Source organism: Lagopus leucura, unplaced genomic scaffold, assembly GCF_019238085.1.
Source record: "Lagopus leucura isolate 7727_CA_CO unplaced genomic scaffold, USGS_WTPT01 Super-Scaffold_100014, whole genome shotgun sequence".
Classification (NCBI taxonomy): domain Eukaryota; kingdom Metazoa; phylum Chordata; class Aves; order Galliformes; family Phasianidae; genus Lagopus; species Lagopus leucura.
The window spans coordinates 420,714-441,567 of NW_024962268.1; the positions used below are offsets into that span (position 1 = coordinate 420,714).

General features: G+C 33.5%; 1 protein-coding gene across 2 annotated transcripts in view; it reads left to right on the top strand.

The window, feature by feature from the left end:
* The window catches only part of RFX3 (regulatory factor X3), a 118,576-nt gene that overhangs the window by 94,524 nt on the left and 3,198 nt on the right, over nt 1-20,854 (top strand). For both annotated transcript variants that reach the window (XM_042875444.1, XM_042875443.1), the window contains exons 6-16: nt 118-299; nt 840-959; nt 5,466-5,587; nt 6,243-6,355; nt 7,216-7,331; nt 7,831-7,985; nt 13,923-14,020; nt 14,370-14,519; nt 16,706-16,914; nt 17,790-17,943; nt 20,298-20,340. In XM_042875444.1, coding sequence (XP_042731378.1) covers nt 118-299; nt 840-959; nt 5,466-5,587; nt 6,243-6,355; nt 7,216-7,331; nt 7,831-7,985; nt 13,923-14,020; nt 14,370-14,519; nt 16,706-16,914; nt 17,790-17,943; nt 20,298-20,340 — 1,462 coding nt within the window. The remainder of the gene's footprint in view (nt 1-117; nt 300-839; nt 960-5,465; nt 5,588-6,242; nt 6,356-7,215; nt 7,332-7,830; nt 7,986-13,922; nt 14,021-14,369; nt 14,520-16,705; nt 16,915-17,789; nt 17,944-20,297; nt 20,341-20,854) is intronic.

Genomic DNA, 20,854 nt, shown 5'->3' on the forward strand with positions numbered 1-20,854 from the left:
ATGACTTCTGAACTGTCATAATTTAATGTTGTAAGGTTAAGATATTTTTAATAAAGTAATAATTAAAATTATTTTTTTCCGTTTGTTTTTTTTTTTTCTGTTTTACATGTGAAATAGCTTCAGTGGCTTTTGGACAATTATGAAACTGCAGAAGGAGTGAGCCTCCCTAGAAGTACCCTTTACAACCATTACTTACGACACTGTCAGGAGCACAAGCTGGATCCAGTCAATGCAGCATCCTTTGGAAAACTCATACGGTCAATTTTCATGGGGTTACGGACAAGAAGACTTGGAACTAGGTAAGTGTTAATGACATCTTGAACTATAATAAGAAACGCAAGCAATAATTATGAGTATGAAACTTTTCTGATATTAAAAACTATACATAAAGCTGTATGTAAGCATTACATTGGTTTTCTGACAGTTATGTTTATTAATTTCAAACATGTTAATGCTTTTCCAATGTTGTTATTATTTTTACTTTTCCCAATTTTTACTGTTCACATTCTGATAAATACTCTGCAACATAAATTAAATGCAGTCTATTGTTTGGAAATTATGAAGAATTGTGTTTCTTCGTGACTTTGATGAGATATGTATGTATAACCTTGTTTTGTTTTGTTTTCATAACGAAGTGTAAAATGTTTGGTAATATTTAAGAGAGTGAATTCATTTCCTAAAGGTGCTAAAATGATACCCTGCCTGTAAAAGGCAGGTATGGAAAGAGAGTTAGGGCTTGTTTGTACATAATCTTTTCCAGTCAATGAATATAAAGTGAATGTAATGAATATGCATAAAACTAATGTTATTTTTCTTTCAATGCTTGCTCTTTCATAAAGGGGGAACTCCAAATACCATTACTATGGGATTCGTGTCAAGCCAGATTCTCCTCTTAATCGACTACAGGAGGACATGCAATATATGGCTATGAGACAGCAGCCCATGCAGCAGAAACAGAGGTAAAGTGTGAAATGAAGATGAGTACTTACTTATTAATATTTCTAGTTCATAGGTCTTTACTTTCCTTTCCACTGAAAAGATGAAATTCTAACATGAACTCTGTTCAGCTTCCCTACTGTGAAAAATAGAAGTTTGCCAAATAAGCAGTTTATGTCACTGAAGTCACATACCTGTCAACATGAAAGAATGTTTACCTAGAAACTTAAATAAGTTTGCAAAAATTAATAATAAAAAGTGAGATGTTGTAAGAACAAACTCTTGTGAACTATCTAGAGTTATTTTAACACAATCTGAAGAAAAGAAACAGGACCTTTAATTTCAGATGTTGATGTTTTCATTTCAGTATGGTTTTATGGATAATTTGCTTATGATTAAGGTCAGTTTGATATTTATTTTCTCTCCTTGAAAGAACTAGCATGACCATAATAGCTTGCCTGTTGGCTGGTTCAAGTATTTGCTCTCAGCATCTGTTTTTGCTGAAGATCTGTGAAATTACAGAAGTATTTGGAAGAAGTGGTATTTTCTGGGAAGAGTGAAGAATATTTTTTTTTCCACAAGAGTGGAAGAGATAACAAAGGCACGTGCTTTTGGTGGAAGAATGTGAGGATATGCACATAGAAAAAACTACAAAGAACAGACAATTTTAGGGAAAAAAAAGGGAAATGGTACACTTACTTGAAATTGCTTTGTACTTGAATTGTATTATTATTCTGCCACGTTATACTGAAGAGAAATATCTAAGATTTCTGATTTCATAAAACATTAGTGGAACAGGAGTATATTAAGCAAGACATCTTTAAAGCTGTTACAAAAATTAAAGTTCAGTTTTACTGTGAAATCTTTCTCATAATCTATATGTCCATTTCAGACAGCTGGAATAGACATTCTTGTCTACTCCCGAGGGCATTCCTCATTTGTTTTCAGTTTCATTTCCATAAGTAAACCTCCAGCTTGGAAATTAATTTTAATATTAATTTTAAATATCTCAGTTCTTGTACACACCAGGCATGTGTTTTTGTTTTCATTGGTGGGAACTGGACATTTAACTAAAGTATTTTTTAATAAATTCATTAACTGATAACTATACTGTTCTAACCAGAACTCATTAATCATCACTTGCTGTTGACGTTATTTACTGTAAATATTTATTTTGTGTAGAAGATAAGTTGTGTTTTTCTATTCTCGTCAGTTTTCCCAAGTTTCTTGTACGTACTATTTAGTCAAATATTACCTTTAAACCAAGCCATTGTAATTCGGAAACATCAAGTATTTATTGATTTTTTTTAGAGAAGGAAATGCATTAATGGACAGGAGAGAAATTATGGATTTTTATACTGTTTCTCCATTTGCACATAGAAATAGATGCATTACAGTTCTGACATACTAGCATCTGTAAAACTGCTGCAATTCTACTGTGATAGTATTCTAAAATGATAATAAGAGAACTTCGTGATGAACTACTAAAAAAAATCCCAAATGGAGTTGTTTAGAAAACATCCATAGCCTTTCTTTAGATCACACACATATCTTTTATGTATAGCATGGTTGGGAAGTTGAGCTTATTGTGGCTTAAAAAACAAGGAAGTTCTATTTCAGCTCCTAGATTAGGGATATCTCAGGATCCAATACTTTTATTGAAATATGATCTGTATATTTTGTTTGAAAGTTTGTGATGTATTCATAGCAGTTTACTTGGAAAGGTTTTCAGTTCCTTCAAATACTAAACAGTAACTAGCATCAGCTTGATCTGAATATGAAAAAATGTTGAAGCCTGCCAAATATTTTTCATATATTTCTTTGTTACTTGTAGATTTTGTATGTATAGTACTTTTTTAATATATTTGATTTTTCTGTAGTTAGTAGCTTTAGTATTTGTTGCCTGTGATATTGCAAACTGCTTATACTATCTTGATTACTGTTAATTTTTAAACCTGATTTTCCCCCATTGAAGGGAACATGGTATTTGTACACAGTGTACATACTTTAGCACATTAGCTCATTCTCACAAAGAGTGAACTAGTGATAAATCACAAAAATAGATTTAAATCTAAGCATATTGTTAGCGCAAGCTTAGTTCTGCTTGTATTTACAATACCTACTTTTTTTTTTCCTTTGGCTAGCCATTCTCATCTAAGGTGCCAGAGATCCACCTGTACTTCAACTGCCGATCTTAAGTTGTTAACTGCTCTTTGCTTACATTTCATGTGAAGCTCCTGACAATAATACTTTCTTTTCTTTTCCATTCATTGGTTTAAGTGATTTTCTAATGGTGTTGAAAATTATTAATTCCTATAATAAGATACAGAATCACAGAATCATCTGAGTTGGAAAACACCTTCAAGATCATCAAGTCCAACCATCAATCTGGCCTGCAGAGTCCCTTACTAAACTGTGTTCCTTAGTGACATATCCATATGTCTCTTAAATTCCTCCAGGAGCAGGAATTACCTGGGCAACCCATTCCAGTGCTTTAATTATGTTACATTTTGAGTGAACATTCTGTCTAGCATGCTAAATTTAACTGAAGTTTAATTGAGCATCTGCATTGCTTGGCACTATCCACTTGTACCTGACATAAAAATAAATGAACCTAAATACTGAAAAAGGAATTGCATCTAGCATTTTAAATTCTGCACTTTGTTACTTCAGGATTTTAAACGCGAACATTTGTCATGAAGTTACACGATAAATATGATATCATCATTAGACAACATTAACTGTTGATCACTATCCTATGTTAGGAATTGACCTAAATACTTTACTGGAGTGAGAAGTCTCATTTCGAAAATAGAGTTACATATGGCCCTGACTTTATTTCTGAAAAGATTCATCAAAGTTAGGTTCTTTATGGCTAAAATACTAAGGAAAGATGTCTGATACAATAATTTAGAAAATGAATTTTGAATGCTTTCGTGATCTGTGCATTATTTTTTATAGCCAGCAATGTCTCTGCTGTGTGGTAAAACTGTACATCAATATGCCAGCTCCATCAGAGGAGCTGGTGATGACACTGACAACTCTTTATTTTTAAAATTGCTGAAGCTTTATTTTCTGGCATAAAAATGAGAGAAAAAAATCACCCCCTTCTGGGTGGTACCAGTTCAAGTGTATAAATCAATCCTGTATTTATAATACAACACTAAATTTAGCCCAGATTTAATCATATACTATTTCTTCCCTAGCCAGGTTTAGAGATACTCTGCTGTTGATGCAGAGCAGACTTTATGCTAATAAGAGTAATCTTGAGATAGGAAGGAGAGTCTTTCTTCTCCCCGCCTCTTGAATCTGGTTTGTAAGACAAAAGCAAACAAGTGCATTAATTCTTAACAAGAGAAGGGTATCTAATAGCACAGTCTTATCACAAGCAGTAACACTAAGACATAGCAGCTATGGTCAACACTGCTGCTTCTCCCATAAAAACACATAAAGTTAGTTATTTCTTCTTAACAGAGAGATTATCTCATACGGGACACTTGTACTCTCTCTAAACACAGGCTAGACTGGAGAATCCAGAATCAGACACTTTAACAATATTCAGTATTTTCCTTTCTTTCAAAACCTGTCAGGAACAATTAAGTAAGTGTAGGACCACACCATTTTGCCATAATGCTGCCAATAAGTTTGAGATATGAAGTTGTGGAAAAATACTCATCCCAGTGAAGATTATATGATAATTATGATCCCTAAACTTGGCAAGAGACATCAACCTCTTTTTTTACATGCAGCACAGTTAAAGGCAAGCATGATATAGTTTGATTAAGGAAAAAAAAAAAACAACTTGCACTAGCAATTACATAATGTACTGTATATGCTATAGTACTTATATTGCATGGAAAGTAATGTCTCCTATACATTTCTATGGAAACTACAACAAGTACAAAGAGCACAATAACACTGTTTGATGACATGTTGTTCAGCTTTGGTGCTCCTCTTCTTTTCCACTGACTACAATTCTATTTTAAAAGTGCAAAGTAGCCAAATTCTTGCTACTAAGAGCTGAGAGTAAACTCTCAGGTGTTTTGCAAGTCACAGACATGACCTATTGCATGTCAGATGACCATCCAGTCTAACACTCCTGTTTGAATAACTGTACTTTTATTTTTTAGACCTTATTAAAGATTTTGAGACCTCAGTATGAAGGATTTAGGTTTTCAAAGTCTTCCATTTTTGTTGTTTTCAGATAGCAGTGTTATTTTTCTTAAAATGGCATAAATTAGCCAGTCTAATGATTATGTTGTTCTTACACTAAACTCCAAAAGAAATTGGTAGTGGTGCTGTAATATAACTTTTATAAATTCTTCATTAGTAATGTGCTGGCTGCCCTTAGTAATCATGTTTCTTCTGTCATTTGCAAAGAAAATAAAAATTTGTAAATTATTTTTGTACTTTTCTGTAAATTTTTGTTTTGAGATGGAGAAATCAGGGTAAACATAGCCTGTGCCTGTGTGAGCTCATCTATGAAGAAGCTAACAAAAAGGATAATTTTGAAATTGATATTTTTGTAGGTATAAGCCCATGCAGAAAGTGGATGGAGTTGCAGATGGCTTCACAGGAAGTGGTCAACAGACAGGCACATCTGTTGAACAAACTGTAATTGCCCAAAGTCAACATCATCAGCAGTTTTTAGGTATTAAAACATGTTTTTTTTATTCTACTACAAAAATAGACAAGATGAACTCCGCTGCAAATATCGAGTCACACAAGTACAAAAATTGTTTCTAAAGTTATAATGGCTTTTTAAAATTTCTACTAACAACAGAACAAAAACGCACTTAAGCTTTATGTTTTATTTATCAGGTTTTATGTAATATTTAATATTAATCATTTAAGTATAAAAAGAGGAATATGCAAATTCTTTATTTATGTGATATATTTGACATTCTGTAAATCACAACACAGTTGCTGTGCAAAGTGATATATACACATGTATGTTGATATTCTGGGATGACATTTCCTCCCTATATGTTTGTTACAGTGCATTTTATTGATTAACAACATGGGTTAAACATCTAGTGATCTTTTTTGAGAGTGTGCTGTAGTTTTTGTAAGTGGAAAGAGACAAATAGTTGCAGCTGTTTTTTTGTTTTCTTTTTTTACTTCAAAAATGCTGTCTGAATTTCTTCACAATTTTAACATAGAATAAGTGTGAAAGAATCTTCACTGTGAGCGTATAGACATTCTAGAATTTATTTCTTTGTATCATCCTTAAGTCTTTTCCTGATCATAGGAACAATAGGCACTGTTCATAACTGTGTTTTTTCATTGTGTTGTTATGGAAACAGATGCATCTCGAGTACTTCCAGAGTTTGGTGAAGTTGAAATATCTTCCCTACCAGATGGTACAACCTTTGAGGACATCAAATCACTGCAGAGTCTTTATCGAGAGCACTGTGAGGTATTTCCTATAATTCCTACAAATCTTTTTGGGTTTCTTTTAGGTTCGTTATTTCTAGTGAGTGAGAATCAGTGCAAGATAGTAATGTTGGATATGCTACAGCCATTCTACAGCTGGCTTCAGGATATTTTGCTTATTCCACTGGAAGGGCATTATCTTGCTAATTCTACTGGAAAGGTCACTAGGAAAAATGCTATTGGGAGCATTTCATCCATTAGAACAAAAATGTATTCTAAAAAGTAGTATTCTTGAAAATGTAATCATATGTATGTATTCCAAATTTTTTAGAGAAGCCAGACTTAAAATTGTATGTGCAGATCTTTGGCTTTGTCAATAGGAAGTGTAAAAAATGTTAAATTGTCATTTAATTGCTTACATTTAAAAAAAACTTTTTTTTCTCGTTTTAAAGAAACATTGGGAAGATTAAAATAAACTTAATATTGAAAAATATGTGTTTTAAAACTACTTAAAAAGGGTTTTCAAAACTGTACTGAATAAGCGAAATGAATAAAACAGCGAGTCTGGAGTCATATCAACTATCTTTGGGAAAATTTCTCTGACACATTTACATAATTTATGTTCATTTCTAGAGGCTTCTGTGCATATACACTTGGTCTTACTCTCTGTGCAAAGCATCTTATGATGTTGGATAGTACATCGATTTTACTATCAATACTTAGCGTACATACTTACTATACATACGATTTTACTACTGTAAAAATAGTATTTATCATTTCAGAAATGAGAAGTTTGCCCTTATTCCACTACATAAAATAAAAAAAAGCCATTTCTCTATTTGGAGTTGGGACTAGAGGGAAGCTAGGTAAAAGACAATCTGTATTTGCATTTTATTTTCTCAGGCAATTCTGGATGTGGTAGTGAATCTTCAATTCAGCCTGATAGAAAAGTTGTGGCAAACTTTCTGGCGCTATTCTCCCTCTACTCCACCCGATGGTACTACTGTTAATGAACCTAGGTCAGTAAATGTATTGTCTTTGTGTACTGATTGTTATAATAACATAGTAGAAGTGTCAAACAACGGCATAGACATTACTGGTTTTACTATAAGAGTAAAAATCTTTTCTTGTTATGGTGCATTTTAAAAATAAATTGATATTGTCTGGCATGTTAATATACACAGCTTATATGGCAAATCGCAGTCTTGAAAAAATTGTCTTTTTTTTTAATTATTATTATTTTTATTAGACAACTATCATGAAGGTGTTCTCACAGTGTTCTATCCATTTCTTTTAAGCCTACCGGATTCATACCTCTATATAATTCATGGGCTATACCAGATCTGTGCAAGCATTCTAATCCAGTTTCAGGTGACACAAAGTGAAAAGAAGTTCTGTTGACTGTAGTTGAGATATCTGTAACTTATTTATTAAGTAATGATTTTAATACCAATTGCTGTTTTTTATCTACTATAAATGCATTTTCATTTATTCATTTGCTGCATTTGTTCATTCCAGCAATCTGAGTGAAATAGAAAGTCGACTTCCAAAAGCAAAACTGATTACTCTGTGCAAACATGAATCTATTCTGAAATGGATGTGTAACTGTGATCACGTGATGTACCAGGCTTTGGTGGAGATTCTCATTCCTGACGTCCTTAGACCTATTCCTAGTAAGTTGAACACAAAACGTTTTGTAAAGAGATTTTTTTTTCATATGTGTGTGGTCTTATGGCACATGGGGAAGTTTTTGGTATTATTTTTAAAGCTAGAGAACTACTGTGTATCTTTTATCCCTAAGTCTTTTGTGTAGAAAGTTGTCCTGAGAGACAATGTATATATGCCTTATATTTTAAAATATCTGAGGATCTTAGTGCAGTTGAAGGGTCTAATTTTCAAGATCAAGTCTCACATGAAAAGTACTTAAGAGGCACTGTGACCCCTGAACCAGTGTAAGCTAATGTCAGTGAGTATTTCCATTAAATGAAGTTGTTTTTTACCTTACCAACATTACAAATTAATATTTAACCAGTCCAGAAAAAATGTATCTGAGCCTTGTGTTTTCATTTTTTGACATTTCGATTTTTGTTACTTATTAAAAAGAATCAACTTTAAAGGCTGTTATGGCAATGAAGAATTAATTCTGAATTTTTAATTCTTTTTTAATTTAATTTTTAATTCTGATCTACTGTTTCTTCTTCATATATCCTATAAGAAAGAATCATTAACTGTCTGTCCATTCAATCATTACCATATCTTTCTACTGAATGTTAATTTTACTAGAATCCATCATTGCTCTAGAAATGTATATATGGCTGTTCTTGGCAGAAAATCAATTTATCTAAAGAAAGTTAGCACCTCTAGATAACATCTATTGTCTTTCTATTGAAATGAAATTGTTTTAGTAATAAAGTATAGTTCTTCTAATGCGTAAGTATTATATCCTTTCCATGAAGCAATCCAATCACCTTTTTAAATAAGATTCATGTATTTTAAAAAGTTAGGGCCTGAAGTAGCTTTGCAGCTGACAAAGCTATTTTTTTCCTACTGCAAACAGACGTTCCTGTATAGTAACTCCAGCAGTGATAAGCAATTCATAAGAATATTCACAGGTACTGCATTCTAGAGAAGTTTTATTGACTTTTTGCTTGTCAGTGAAACAAAATTAGGTTTCAGAAAACTATGTATGAGAGAAAAAATTGAAACTGGAGTGTGTAAAATCTGAAGATCAGCCATTAGAAAGGTAGATGGGGTAGAAGGAAAGAGTAAGGTCCTGACAGAGATAGACATAGTTTACCTTTTCATCTATTTAGCAGAATAAAGGAAAAATACTTCCCCATATGTGTGCAATTATTGACAACCATAACTTTTGTAAATTATTTTGCATTTGCTTATATTTCATGTTTTACTTTTCTATCTAATGAAAATATATAAGTCAAAGGAATATTCCTATGGAGTGTAATCTATCTCTAGAAAATAAGCAACAATTTAAAAACTCATAAATCTGTTTATAACATTTAATATGTTGAATTAAATTTCTCACTTCCAACAACACAGTCTTTTCTGGCTAAAAAGGTGAAACAGCCATGGAATGTTTGAGTGTTTATAACTCTATAAGGCTTTTTTATCAAACCTGCTTTTCTCACTGTCTTTCACTTTCTTCTGCATAACCTAAGTGCAAGTTTTTACATGGTATCTCTTTAGTTTATGGCATCTTGTCTTTCAATCAGGTGCATTGGGCATTACCAATAAAAGATGTCAAGAAAATGGGTTGCAATCATCTCATATTAGTAACGACAGATATCAGGTCTCTCTCGGGCTATTATTTTTTTTTTTTCTTGCTAGAATTAGCTCTCATCTTTTAAAAATGTTACTTACTCTGTTTGAAAGTATCTGTTTTGGGACTGCACATCAGGTTTATTGATACATAGCATACTTCTGTTCCCAGGACAAATAATTCCCAACAGATTTCTGCCTTTATTTTCTGACATTCCAGTTTTTTTGCTCAGAAAGCAATCAGAGTTGAAGCCATATAATATTTTACGTCTGATCTGAAAGTAATGTCTCCTATTTTATTATCTTGGCCCATGACGTTGGAGGCAGATGTTGCTCAGCAGAGGTTGAATGCTCCCACCAGTATTCCATTACATGTTGTTGCCATGTGATAGATGGCAGCAGAGGGGCAGTCAGACAGAATGAAGTCTGATATGGAAGTGTGGGTGAAGCAAAGATTTATCTCTGAATTCCTTCGTGTGAAAAAATGGCCCCCACTGGCATTCACTGATGCTTATTGAACCTTTACAGATACCAAACAGTGGATGTGAGTACAGTGAGGCTGTAATGGTGTATTTCAGGAATAATAGCAACAGTGGGTCATTTCTGCTGGTGCTTGTTCATTGCTGTTGAAAATGGACAGCTAATGGTGGTAACTGTGCTGACAAATAGAGTTTTTTAGCTGGGAATTTGCTCTATCAGTGTTACCTTGCTTTTTGTATCTGTTGTAGTTTCCATGGAAATAAATTGGAGGCATTACTTTCAGACCAACCTATGTATTTTCTTGGTTTTATCTTCAGGACCAGCTGCTTTTTTAGTCAGCTTTCCTGTAACAATGGTACATAAAAATTCTCTCTTTACTATTTAAAGAATAATTAGTATTGTAACTCCTACTTTTGAATTAGAATATCTTCTAATTCTAATTCTAAACCATTGCAAAAGGCCAAGAGAAAACTTAGAGATTGTACATAATGATTGACTATGACAAGAATGGAGCAGAGCAAAGTATATAAATTGATTATTTTCTGTGGGAAAATACTAGCTTATGGGAAAGTTTGAGAAAGTTTAGAGAAAAGGACTGTAAATGCTTTATCAAAATTAAGTTCATTTCTTTTTTCTAAGTACATGGAAAGGTAACAACAGCAGCTGCTGAAAATGGGAAAAACAAAGCTTAGTGATTAAGTAAGCATGATTCTTCAAGTTACAATTTTTCTAGATTTTTTGTGTTTTTATTCAAGAAAAATTTCTGTGCTATTCACCTGTGTGATAGATATTACTGGAGTAGAAAAGATAATTGAGGAAAATATTGTTGATTTAGCCTTATCCTGTGTTAACTTTGTTAGCTGAAATGTTCAGTACCCACAAAATGAATGAAAAATGCCTGTGCTTAAAATGTTCAAATTCCTTTTCTTAAGAAAAATATAATGCTGTCTGAATAAGGAATAAGTTGAATTATTGTCTAATATCCTTGGCAATAGACTTGCGTTCTGTGTTGTACTGGCAGTGGATCTTTTTTTCTGCACGGTAGACTTTTTGCACCTTCACCTGTGCAGAATGGGCAGAAAAGTTGCCTGGGAGTTTCTGTCACAGGAGAAGAATTTATATTCAATGTATTTTCACACTGTATTACACAAATTCAAGCAGCCAAAAAGTACTGGAGAGACTGTAAAGCTTTCAGAAAAAGACTTTGTTTGTTTGTTTGTTTTTGAGATTTATATGTTAGAGAGCTTTCAGCTGAGATTCAGACTCTGGATTGTTAGGTTCTCATCCAAATCAAATTTTCTGTCAGTAATTCTGATTGCAAAATTATTTTGTGTATGTCTAGTAACATTTGACTTAATTCAAGCCCTTTACTCTGAAGTGAACTCATTGTATAATTCTTTGAAAAGTTTGTGCTCTGTTATTCTTTCATGATAACATGAAGAAAGCATTGAGGATGCAGGTCCATAAGTTTTTGGCAATGAGTGGATGCATGCTTAAAGATTTAGTCTAAGATAAATTCTATATTTAATAAGATAAATATTAAATATAGAAAAATTCATTAGAAATTCACCATACAATACTGACGTTTGTTTATCTGATATAGTTATAAAGAAGAAATGTTTCTTCAAAACTTAGAATTCTTCCACTTCTTCCTCTACTTTCCTCCTAGTTTTCCTCCTAGACTTTTTAAAAGATGTAACTGAGCTGCATTTCCATATTTATTTTTAAGGGAGATTAACTTTGCAGTGGTGAAAGTAATTTCATAATAAATAATTAGGTGAAAAAGAATAGTAAATGAATCAGAAGTGATAAGAGTAATACTTTCTTTAGGTTACTAAATATAATTCATAGGGTATTTCTATTATTCCTTCCACTTTGCATTTTCTTGCTCTGTAGGTAAGAAATAAAAGAAATGAAAACATAGTTAATTAGTAAGAGCAGAGAAAGAATTTACAAAGTATCAGAGGTTTGCAGAATAATGGATAGAACTGAAGAAAAGAGCTTGTTCTCTATGTGAAAACTTCAAGGTTAAACAAACGAACATCTGTTACCATAGAATACTTACCTTATTGAGATACTTTGTAAGACCTAGGCATACAAATGTGTGCTCCTTTATGTAGGTTGCTAATATGATTTCTATGCATTAATAGTAAAAATTCAAAGTAGTGTGAAAACGATAGAATGAAATACTTATTTTTAATTAATTGATCTTCCAGTAACAGTTTCCTTGAATAAAGTGTTTATCAGTAATTCAAACAGTAAAAAGAGTATTTCTCAAAGACATGTTCTGTCAGCCTTAGTCTACCAGAAAGTATTCTGCTCCATAAACAGAACCCAGTCTTTACCTCTACAGTTTCTTCTCACATGTAGCTGAAATCATTTGAAAGTAAATGTAGTTTCTTTTTTCTAGTGTTTTTACTTTTCATTTTTGCACCTGCAGTGATTCTCCATTTTTAGAAAACTGCAGTTTTTATTTTTGTCTCTTTTCCCAGCTGTTTGAATGGACACTATTAGGTCAGTGAGCAAGTGGTAAGTATTAGAAAGCAAAATTTTTACTACTCAAGAGATAAGATTTTCTTTTTTTCCATGTGCAGTTCCTTGTGTAAAAACTTAATTTCCTCCTTCTTTAATAACTACATGGGTTGATCTGAAAGTTATACCTCCTGGTTATTTTCATGGATACTTCAACAGCTATGAAGAGCATAGTAATCTCTACTTGGTAGAGAAAATTTTGAGCTACCAGACACTGTTTTTCATACATAGGCACCACCATTAGCTGTGCGTTTTCACCTGCGATGAACAAGAGCTTGCATGTTGCACTCATAAATATTGGCATGACTGGAACAGGGCTTGTCTTTCACTCACTGTCACCACTGCTGCAATGTACCACCCACCACCTCACATTGCTCACATCCACTGTTTGGTATCCATAACGGTTCAGCAGTTATTAGTGAGTGTCAACGGGTATAATTTTTTTGCACATGGAGGAATTCAGAGGCACACTTCATCCACACTTCCATTTAGACTTCATTTTGTCTAACTGCTTCTCTGCTGCCATCTGTCACACGACAACAACATGGAATGGAATACTGGCAGGAAAGATCAGCATCTACTGTTATATCTCCAACGTCTGCCTCTGATGTCATGGGCCGTCATAAAATAAAGGCATTACTTTCAGAGTAGCCCTCGTAAAACTTTCTTTTTGACTATACTGCCGACTGCTGCAAAAGCTTCAATTCCCCTCAAAATCCTTGTCATCTACCCAAGCAATTCTGTGGATGCTGTAGTAAAGGAAAAAAGATTTCGCAGCTGCTTGAATAATTACTTTCTGTCAGTGGAATTTAGTCTTACATTTTGCTTGTTGGATTATATTATCCTTATTGGATTTTGTTCTTTAAAGTGGAAATAAGCACCATGACATTGATTCACACTGCTTCAGGTCTATTTGAGGAAACTGCAGTGTTCCAGTAACAGAAATTTTACAGAGATTTGCTCTTTAATATATGTACTTAAAGGAAATGGAAAGCTGAGAGTTTGCGATAGAAATTTTCAGTGTATGGGAAATAACTGCTGCAATTACAGATGTTTTTATATAGAAATGCCCAAAACAATACTGTTTGTCATCAGCTTCTTGAAAGATTAGGTGAGGAAGTTCGAACTGTTCATTAAAACAAAACTAAATCATTGCATAATCTGAATCTGAATTAGGCGTTTTGAACCCTAGTTTGTTTTGTCTTCCAATAAGTAGAAGGGATGGATCTAAATATTGAGCATAAAAGTACTGAAGATGCAAAACATTTCAAAACAGGTACTTTGCTTTCTTTTCATTTGGTTTTTTCTTCTTTAATGTGCAGGTGCCTTGACCCAAGCCATTCGCAATTTTGCAAAAAGCCTTGAAGGTTGGCTTTCAAATGCCATGAACAATATTCCACAGAGGATGATACAAACCAAGGTAGACAAAACTATTCCAGCTTTATTCTTGCATTTGACAAACCCAGTGTGCAGTAGCATATAAAAGCAGTAGTATTTTAACTTTAATGCTAAATTTCATGTTTAGCACATCGTCAAATGATGGAAGAGGAAATAAATCAGTTTTGTCAAAAAATTAAAAAGAAAAAAGAAAATAGTTTTGATCTGTTACACAAATGTAATTCACATTATGGATCGTTAATACAGAATATTAAAATGAACATAAACAGTGACAGGTGCATTAATCTACAGATAGATTAAGATTTAAGGTAGTAGATTTAAGATTAAGATAAGGTGGTACAAGATTTTAAAATAAATTAATTTCTTCATAGGTTGCCGCTGTAAGTGCCTTTGCCCAGACTCTGCGAAGATACACATCTCTAAACCACCTGGCTCAAGCAGCTCGTGCTGTTCTTCAAAACACTTCTCAAATCAACCAGATGCTCAATGATCTTAACCGTGTTGATTTTGCCAATGTTCAGGTAAAATTTAGCTTCAAGTAACAAGTTTTGAAAAATAATTTTGTTTCCTCCAAATCCAAAGATTTTGAATTTTTTCATTAGCTGTCATTATTCTTTCAGGAAAAAAACATGATAAAGTTTTAATGATTCATAGATACACTAACTCAGTTCAAATGTACTTCAGGAAAGTAAGAACTTGGAGCCATTATCTATTTCCAAGTACTTATTCATTTCAAGTACTCAAATTATTCCAAATTCTCTGAAAACATGGAGCACATACATTCTTTGAATGGGTATATCATGAGTAATGTCTTCTTAACATCATAAATGATACTGCATAATTCAGTCTCGGGAGCACAACTCCTGAATGTCTCTGAAAACAATTAAATGTGTAATGTTGTTTTTAGTAGAGGCTGTTTCATTCGTTCAGATACAATTACATTAGTATGTTTTGTCTAAGTATCTGTGCTTAAGAGTATGAGATTTCCAGAGTAGTTATTAGATTAATAAAGATTAGAATTCGTTTCTACTTAGCCTTCAAAAAAGGTTTCCCACATGATTCTACACCTTCATTGAAGTGTTGTTTTCCTTTTGCCCAACAAAGTGAAATATTCCAGATGACTGGAAGTTCTCTGTTGGGTTGTTTTTGTGAGGAGATAATTTTACATATAAAACTCAGTTTGCTAGTGACAGTTTTATTCTTTATACTTTTCTTATATACTTTTTAATAAATATATTTTAACACACGCAGTTAGATTATACAACAATATGTAAACTATGAATGGTATTGAATGATGAATATTGAATATGAATGGTAGCATTAGAATTTTTAAAAGCTTGTTTACAAGGATCCTATGAAGATCAAGTCATGCTGCCTGACTGTTACAGGGCTAACGAAAAGTTCAAGTGTATTTTTTAGGGCACTGTCCAAATACATCTTGAACACTGACATACAGAGTGTATCAACCACATCTCCAGGAAGACTGTTCCAATGTTTTGCCACATCTTGTGGCACAATTTTTTCCCATCCTGTCCATCCTGAATCACTGATGACCAGTGAACAGAGCCCAGTACCTTTCTCAGTACTTTCCCTCCTCAAGAAGCTGCAGGGAGAGCTAATGTCATTTTAGCCTCCTCTTCTCCAGGCTGGGCAACCTGAGTGTCCTCAGTCTCTCCTTATAGGACATGCCCTCCAGCCCTGTTACCAGCTGTGTTGCCCCCTCCACGTGCATACCTTCAAGTATCTTAATATTCGCTGATCACTTGTTTTTTTTCCACCGCTCTTCCCATTACTGGGAGGACTGCAGAAAACACTGCCTGTGATTCTGAATCCTTCAGCTGTCTTCGAAGGACCTTTAAATCTCTTCTAATTTACCTCAGACTTGTTCTTGAAACATCATTGGATGATGTGTGTGGGTGGTGTACTTGACCAAGGATGCAAAATGTTAATTATGCTAATAAGTTAATGTAGACACAGCCTGCTAATGTTGAGGTGTTAACTTAGCGCATGATAGCTAAAGTTTAAGTATAGGGCTTGAGTGAGTCTTCACATTATCTCTTAGTTTTTTAAGTGTCCCACTAGACTCATTTAATCTTGATAATGCTGAACAAAGTGTTCACTGTTATATGCAATCATGTTTCTCCATTTCTTTGCAGTTAATTTTGTACATGTGTATATGTGTAACATACACCCAGCAAATAAAGCAATTCTTGTTCATGTACAAAACTTTATTTTGTAAGATGGTATAACTCAAGTTATCTTGTTCATACTGGAAGGAACCTTGCACTTCATTTCTTGTTCGTTTTCTTATTATTTTAGACCCCCCACTTAACTGGTGTTTCTGATTGGCATGTCAGCAGTCCCAACAAAAATTGACAATTCCCAAATATTTCAGTAGAAAAACCATCAACAAAGAAAGTAAAAGATATCTTCTGAAAACAAATGTGGAAAACTAAAACATACTTGTGTCATTTTCATTGTTCTTTATTTCTGCATATGACAACTGATTCTATGTGTTGTGTTTTCCCCACCTACTTTCTTTGAACAAAATTGTGACAGACATAAAAACAAAAACTAGTTTTTAGTTTGTTCTATAAGCATTTTTTGTCCTTTTCCTCCACAGAATTGTTTAACCTTTAAGAATGAATTGCATTCTGTGCTTTGTTTCATATACTGTTAATTCAAGTGCTGCTATTTGCTCTAACAGGAGCAGGCTTCCTGGGTGTGCCAGTGTGATGACAACATGGTTCAGAGGCTAGAAACAGATTTCAAAATGACTCTTCAACAGCAAAGCACTCTGGAGCAGTGGGCTGCCTGGCTTGATAATGTTATGATGCAAGCCTTGAAACCATATGAAGGAAGACCCAGCTTTCCTAAAGCAGCACGGCAATTTCTGTTAAAATGGTCTTTCTACAGGTAGTATTTAATACTTGTAAAACATTTTAACTGTTATGTTACTCGCTGAATTGTTCACTGTAGTAAGTTTGACAGATACAACATCAAACTGTGAGTCACTAAGTTACCAAAGGTATGTGGGTGGCTTTTTTTCCAGAAAATTGCTATTAACATCAAACTCAGAGACACTTACAACTTGGCAAGGACTTAACTGATACTCTTGCTGTTTAGAAGGCCATATGAAATGCAGGTAGAATTTTGTTGTGAGTTAGAAACAGAATGTGGAATTTCTGGGTTGAATAACTGTACAGTTATTAAGCCACTATTTTTAATTTTATTTATTAATACAGTGTGATATGTGTGATTATTAGCTAAGGTAAACTTTTTTTACAGTATAGAAAGTGGATTAAAGCAAGTTAACATTCCATGTTAGCTGCTTATTGAATCAGTTGTGAGTGTAAAGCTGGTTCTTTGAAAATGATTATGTCAGCTACTTGCTGAAGATACCAGAATTTGTCAATCTAAGACATACACAGAAGTCTTTTTCTAATTTTGTTTAAACTTTGAATTATTAAAATCATGGTAAAACCTTTTTATTGGGAAACCTAAATGCACAAATCTTGGTGGTTATACAGATAGGAAAGCAAAGGAACAAGGAAAACAAAAAAAAATCCAGTTTTTTCTTTTCTAACATGGTGGCCAGCAACATCTTCTGCAAAAAGAGAAAATCAAATAATTGCCTTTCCTGAACACCTCTTTCCGAAGACACCATCAGTCAGACATTGTGCATAACGTTGTTTGTGAGAATATTGTTTTTGAGTTGAAATGTTTGTATGGATAAGCATTAATGTGACGATGACATATAACACAGATGTTTTTTTTCCATTTTTGAATAGCTCAATGGTGATTCGAGATCTAACCTTGCGCAGTGCTGCTAGCTTTGGCTCTTTTCATCTGATCCGCTTGCTTTATGATGAATACATGTTTTACTTAGTAGAACATCGCGTTGCTCAGGCCACAGGAGAGACACCTATTGCAGTTATGGGAGAGGTAAGATAATATGTAAGAGACTAGATTTGATAGATTTATAATGAATTTGAGTACATACCTTTACAAATTTTATAAACTTTCACGTGAATCTGTAGGAAGTTCTACAGTGTAAGAATAGATTGGGTTACAAATATATTAACAGTTTCACATTTGTTTCATTGTTTGACTGTCAGAGTTCTGAAATCACACTGAATTCTAACAACCAATTATTTGCAAACAGACTTGTTCCTTCTCAGATCTGTGCACAGATTAATGTACCTAAGTTTTGGCACAGTTTGAAAAATGTTCATCTCTTTTTTTTTTTTTTTTTTCCTTTTTCCTGAGAACAGAGTATTTTATGTAAAAATTAAAAAAAAAAAAGGGGGGGGGGGTAAGGGGGAAATAGGAAACTGTCATTTACATAGATCTATTTATTTACATGTATTTAAACATATATTTAGAATTGCAGTACAAAAATTATCATAAGTGAGCTGTCTATTCCCAGTGACTTCAGAAAGATGTTATCTATTTGGTCCATAGGGTATTGTTCACATTCATGTACAGTTATACTTAAGAGATCTGTGACACAGTTTATTTTCATACATTTCAAGATTTATAGGCTTAAAAAACACAAAGAGCCTCAGCTGAGGACTATGGCACCTGCAAGGCAAGGTTTATTTCATCACTCTTTTCTCCGGTAATTCATCTAAACTTCTGAGTGAGATACTGAAGAATGAATACATTTTCATCAAAGAAATGTTCTCCCAAAGTGATGGGAAATTTATGTATTTGAAAATAAAGTAGATGTTTTATGGCATGGCTTTATTACATTTTCACACTTGGGAGTCACTGTGCGATTTTTGTTACTGATAACTTGCAAGTAATTTTTGCAGGTTGATTTGACATCAGGTTTCATTCTTCCTTCAAATACACTAACAGTATCATTAAATAGTGTATATAGATAGCAGACTTTCAAGAGAGATCGGACATGTCTCACTGTATTTGTGAAATGATTTCCTGCCACGTGGCATGAGGGTTTAGACAAATTAAATTACAATAGTAATTTAATAGTCTATTTCCTTAGTCTGCCCTATATATGCAATAAGATACTTAGAACTGTACAGTTATTTCATTTTTGCCTTCTTAACACACATCCTATATTTATGCATCAGTTTTTAGGAGTTGTGTAGTTGTTTATTTGATGTAAACTGAAGGTGGAGATAATCCTAGAAAAAATTAACCACACTTTTGGAGGTGGCTGGTACAGGAGAGAAGGTGCAAATACTCATTAAATGCATGCTTGTTAATGATTTTCTATACTCAGTGACTGTGACTGAAATAAAAAGAGGAAATCTAAGACCAGATTTGTGTCAAACATCACAGGACAGTGTATGCTAGTGTTGCAACTGAGACTAGCATGTTCATTTTCCTGCCTTCCTTTTCTGCCAGCTTTGGACACTTGTCAGCAAAAGTACTGACAAGTGCTGCAGTTAACTGGATCAAATTCATTCAAATAAAAATGCCCTGTGTTTATAAGTGATTATTTTTCTTTTCAATCAGTTCTGTCTATTGCATAGCTGTGTGAACACTTCATGCACAAAGCCAAAGTAACATAAGGCTAAGGCGAGGACATGACGTTATGGTATTGGTGCTCATTGCATTAGTGTTCCTTAAGTTACTGTTTTGTCTTACTGTATTTCTGAAAAAGGCTGGTATCATTTACTGTCAGAACTGTATAATTTAAGTAAAACTCTCATTTGGGATTCATTGAGGACGTTCTACTCTGCTAATTTCTTTCATTTAAGAGAGTTAGAGAATTCAGGAAAGGAAAGGAAGGAATGTTATACATGAACAACATTTTTGCAAATACATCTTTTTAATACAAGTAAATTGGTTACCATTTTGTAAACTTTTCCTCAGCAGTGCATTTCATCTGTCTTCCAGGTAAATCTGCAATGCTATAGCTGCATTTAGAGACACACCTTCATTTTTCTTTTAGCTTCTCTGGGAAATTTTAAAAAGACCTTTTGGATAAAATATCGATAGTTCAAAATATCTGTCACAGTTTCTGACATTCAACATGGAAGTAGCTCACTTCAATTGATAAAGGCCCTGATGATGCTATCTTGAAAAAGAATGATATAAGTTTATAGTTCCCCGTTTTAATTTGTGAAAATTTCTTTAGTGATAACTGTCTTACTAAATACAAGATGGAATGGAAAATGAATTGATGCATGATGGATGTGGCTGCAGTGCAGGCCATGTGTTTGCATGCCAATCTCAAACCTGTGGAGCACAATCTGGCTCCATCACAGGCATTCTACATACTATTTGCATAAGACTGTGCTCAGTTTTTTCTGCTGTTTATTTTGCAGTTTGGTGATTTAAATGCTGTGTCCCCTGGAAATATGGATAAAGGTATGCATTTTAATCTTTCCAGTATATAAGTCAGTGTAGAACTAATGTGTCTCTGAGCAAAATAAGTAGAACTTAGAGCTGTATCATGCCATAAAATGCATATGTTTGTTTTTTAGATACATTGATATGCAGCATATAATAATTACTAGAATATTATAGCTATGTTTTCTAACAACAGTTAATTTTTAAAGACGTTTAGCATTAACACAGGAAATGTTCCCAGTTGAGCCTGGTGTTTATTTGTGCTTGGTAGTACAAAGAAGCAAACAGCTGTGGGAAGAAAGACAGGAGTAGGCTTATGTATCTTTATCACTGCTAAATGAAGATTTAGCATTGCATAATGCTAACTAATGCATAGTTAGAATTGCAAGCAGTTGCTACATAGCTTGCCAGAGAAGATGGTGGGAAGAAATGAGTTCCTTACGAGCTCTTCATGCCATATTTTGACATACATTTTATACTGATTGGTTGTACAATTTGATGTCACATCACAACCTCTTTTCACTCATTTCCC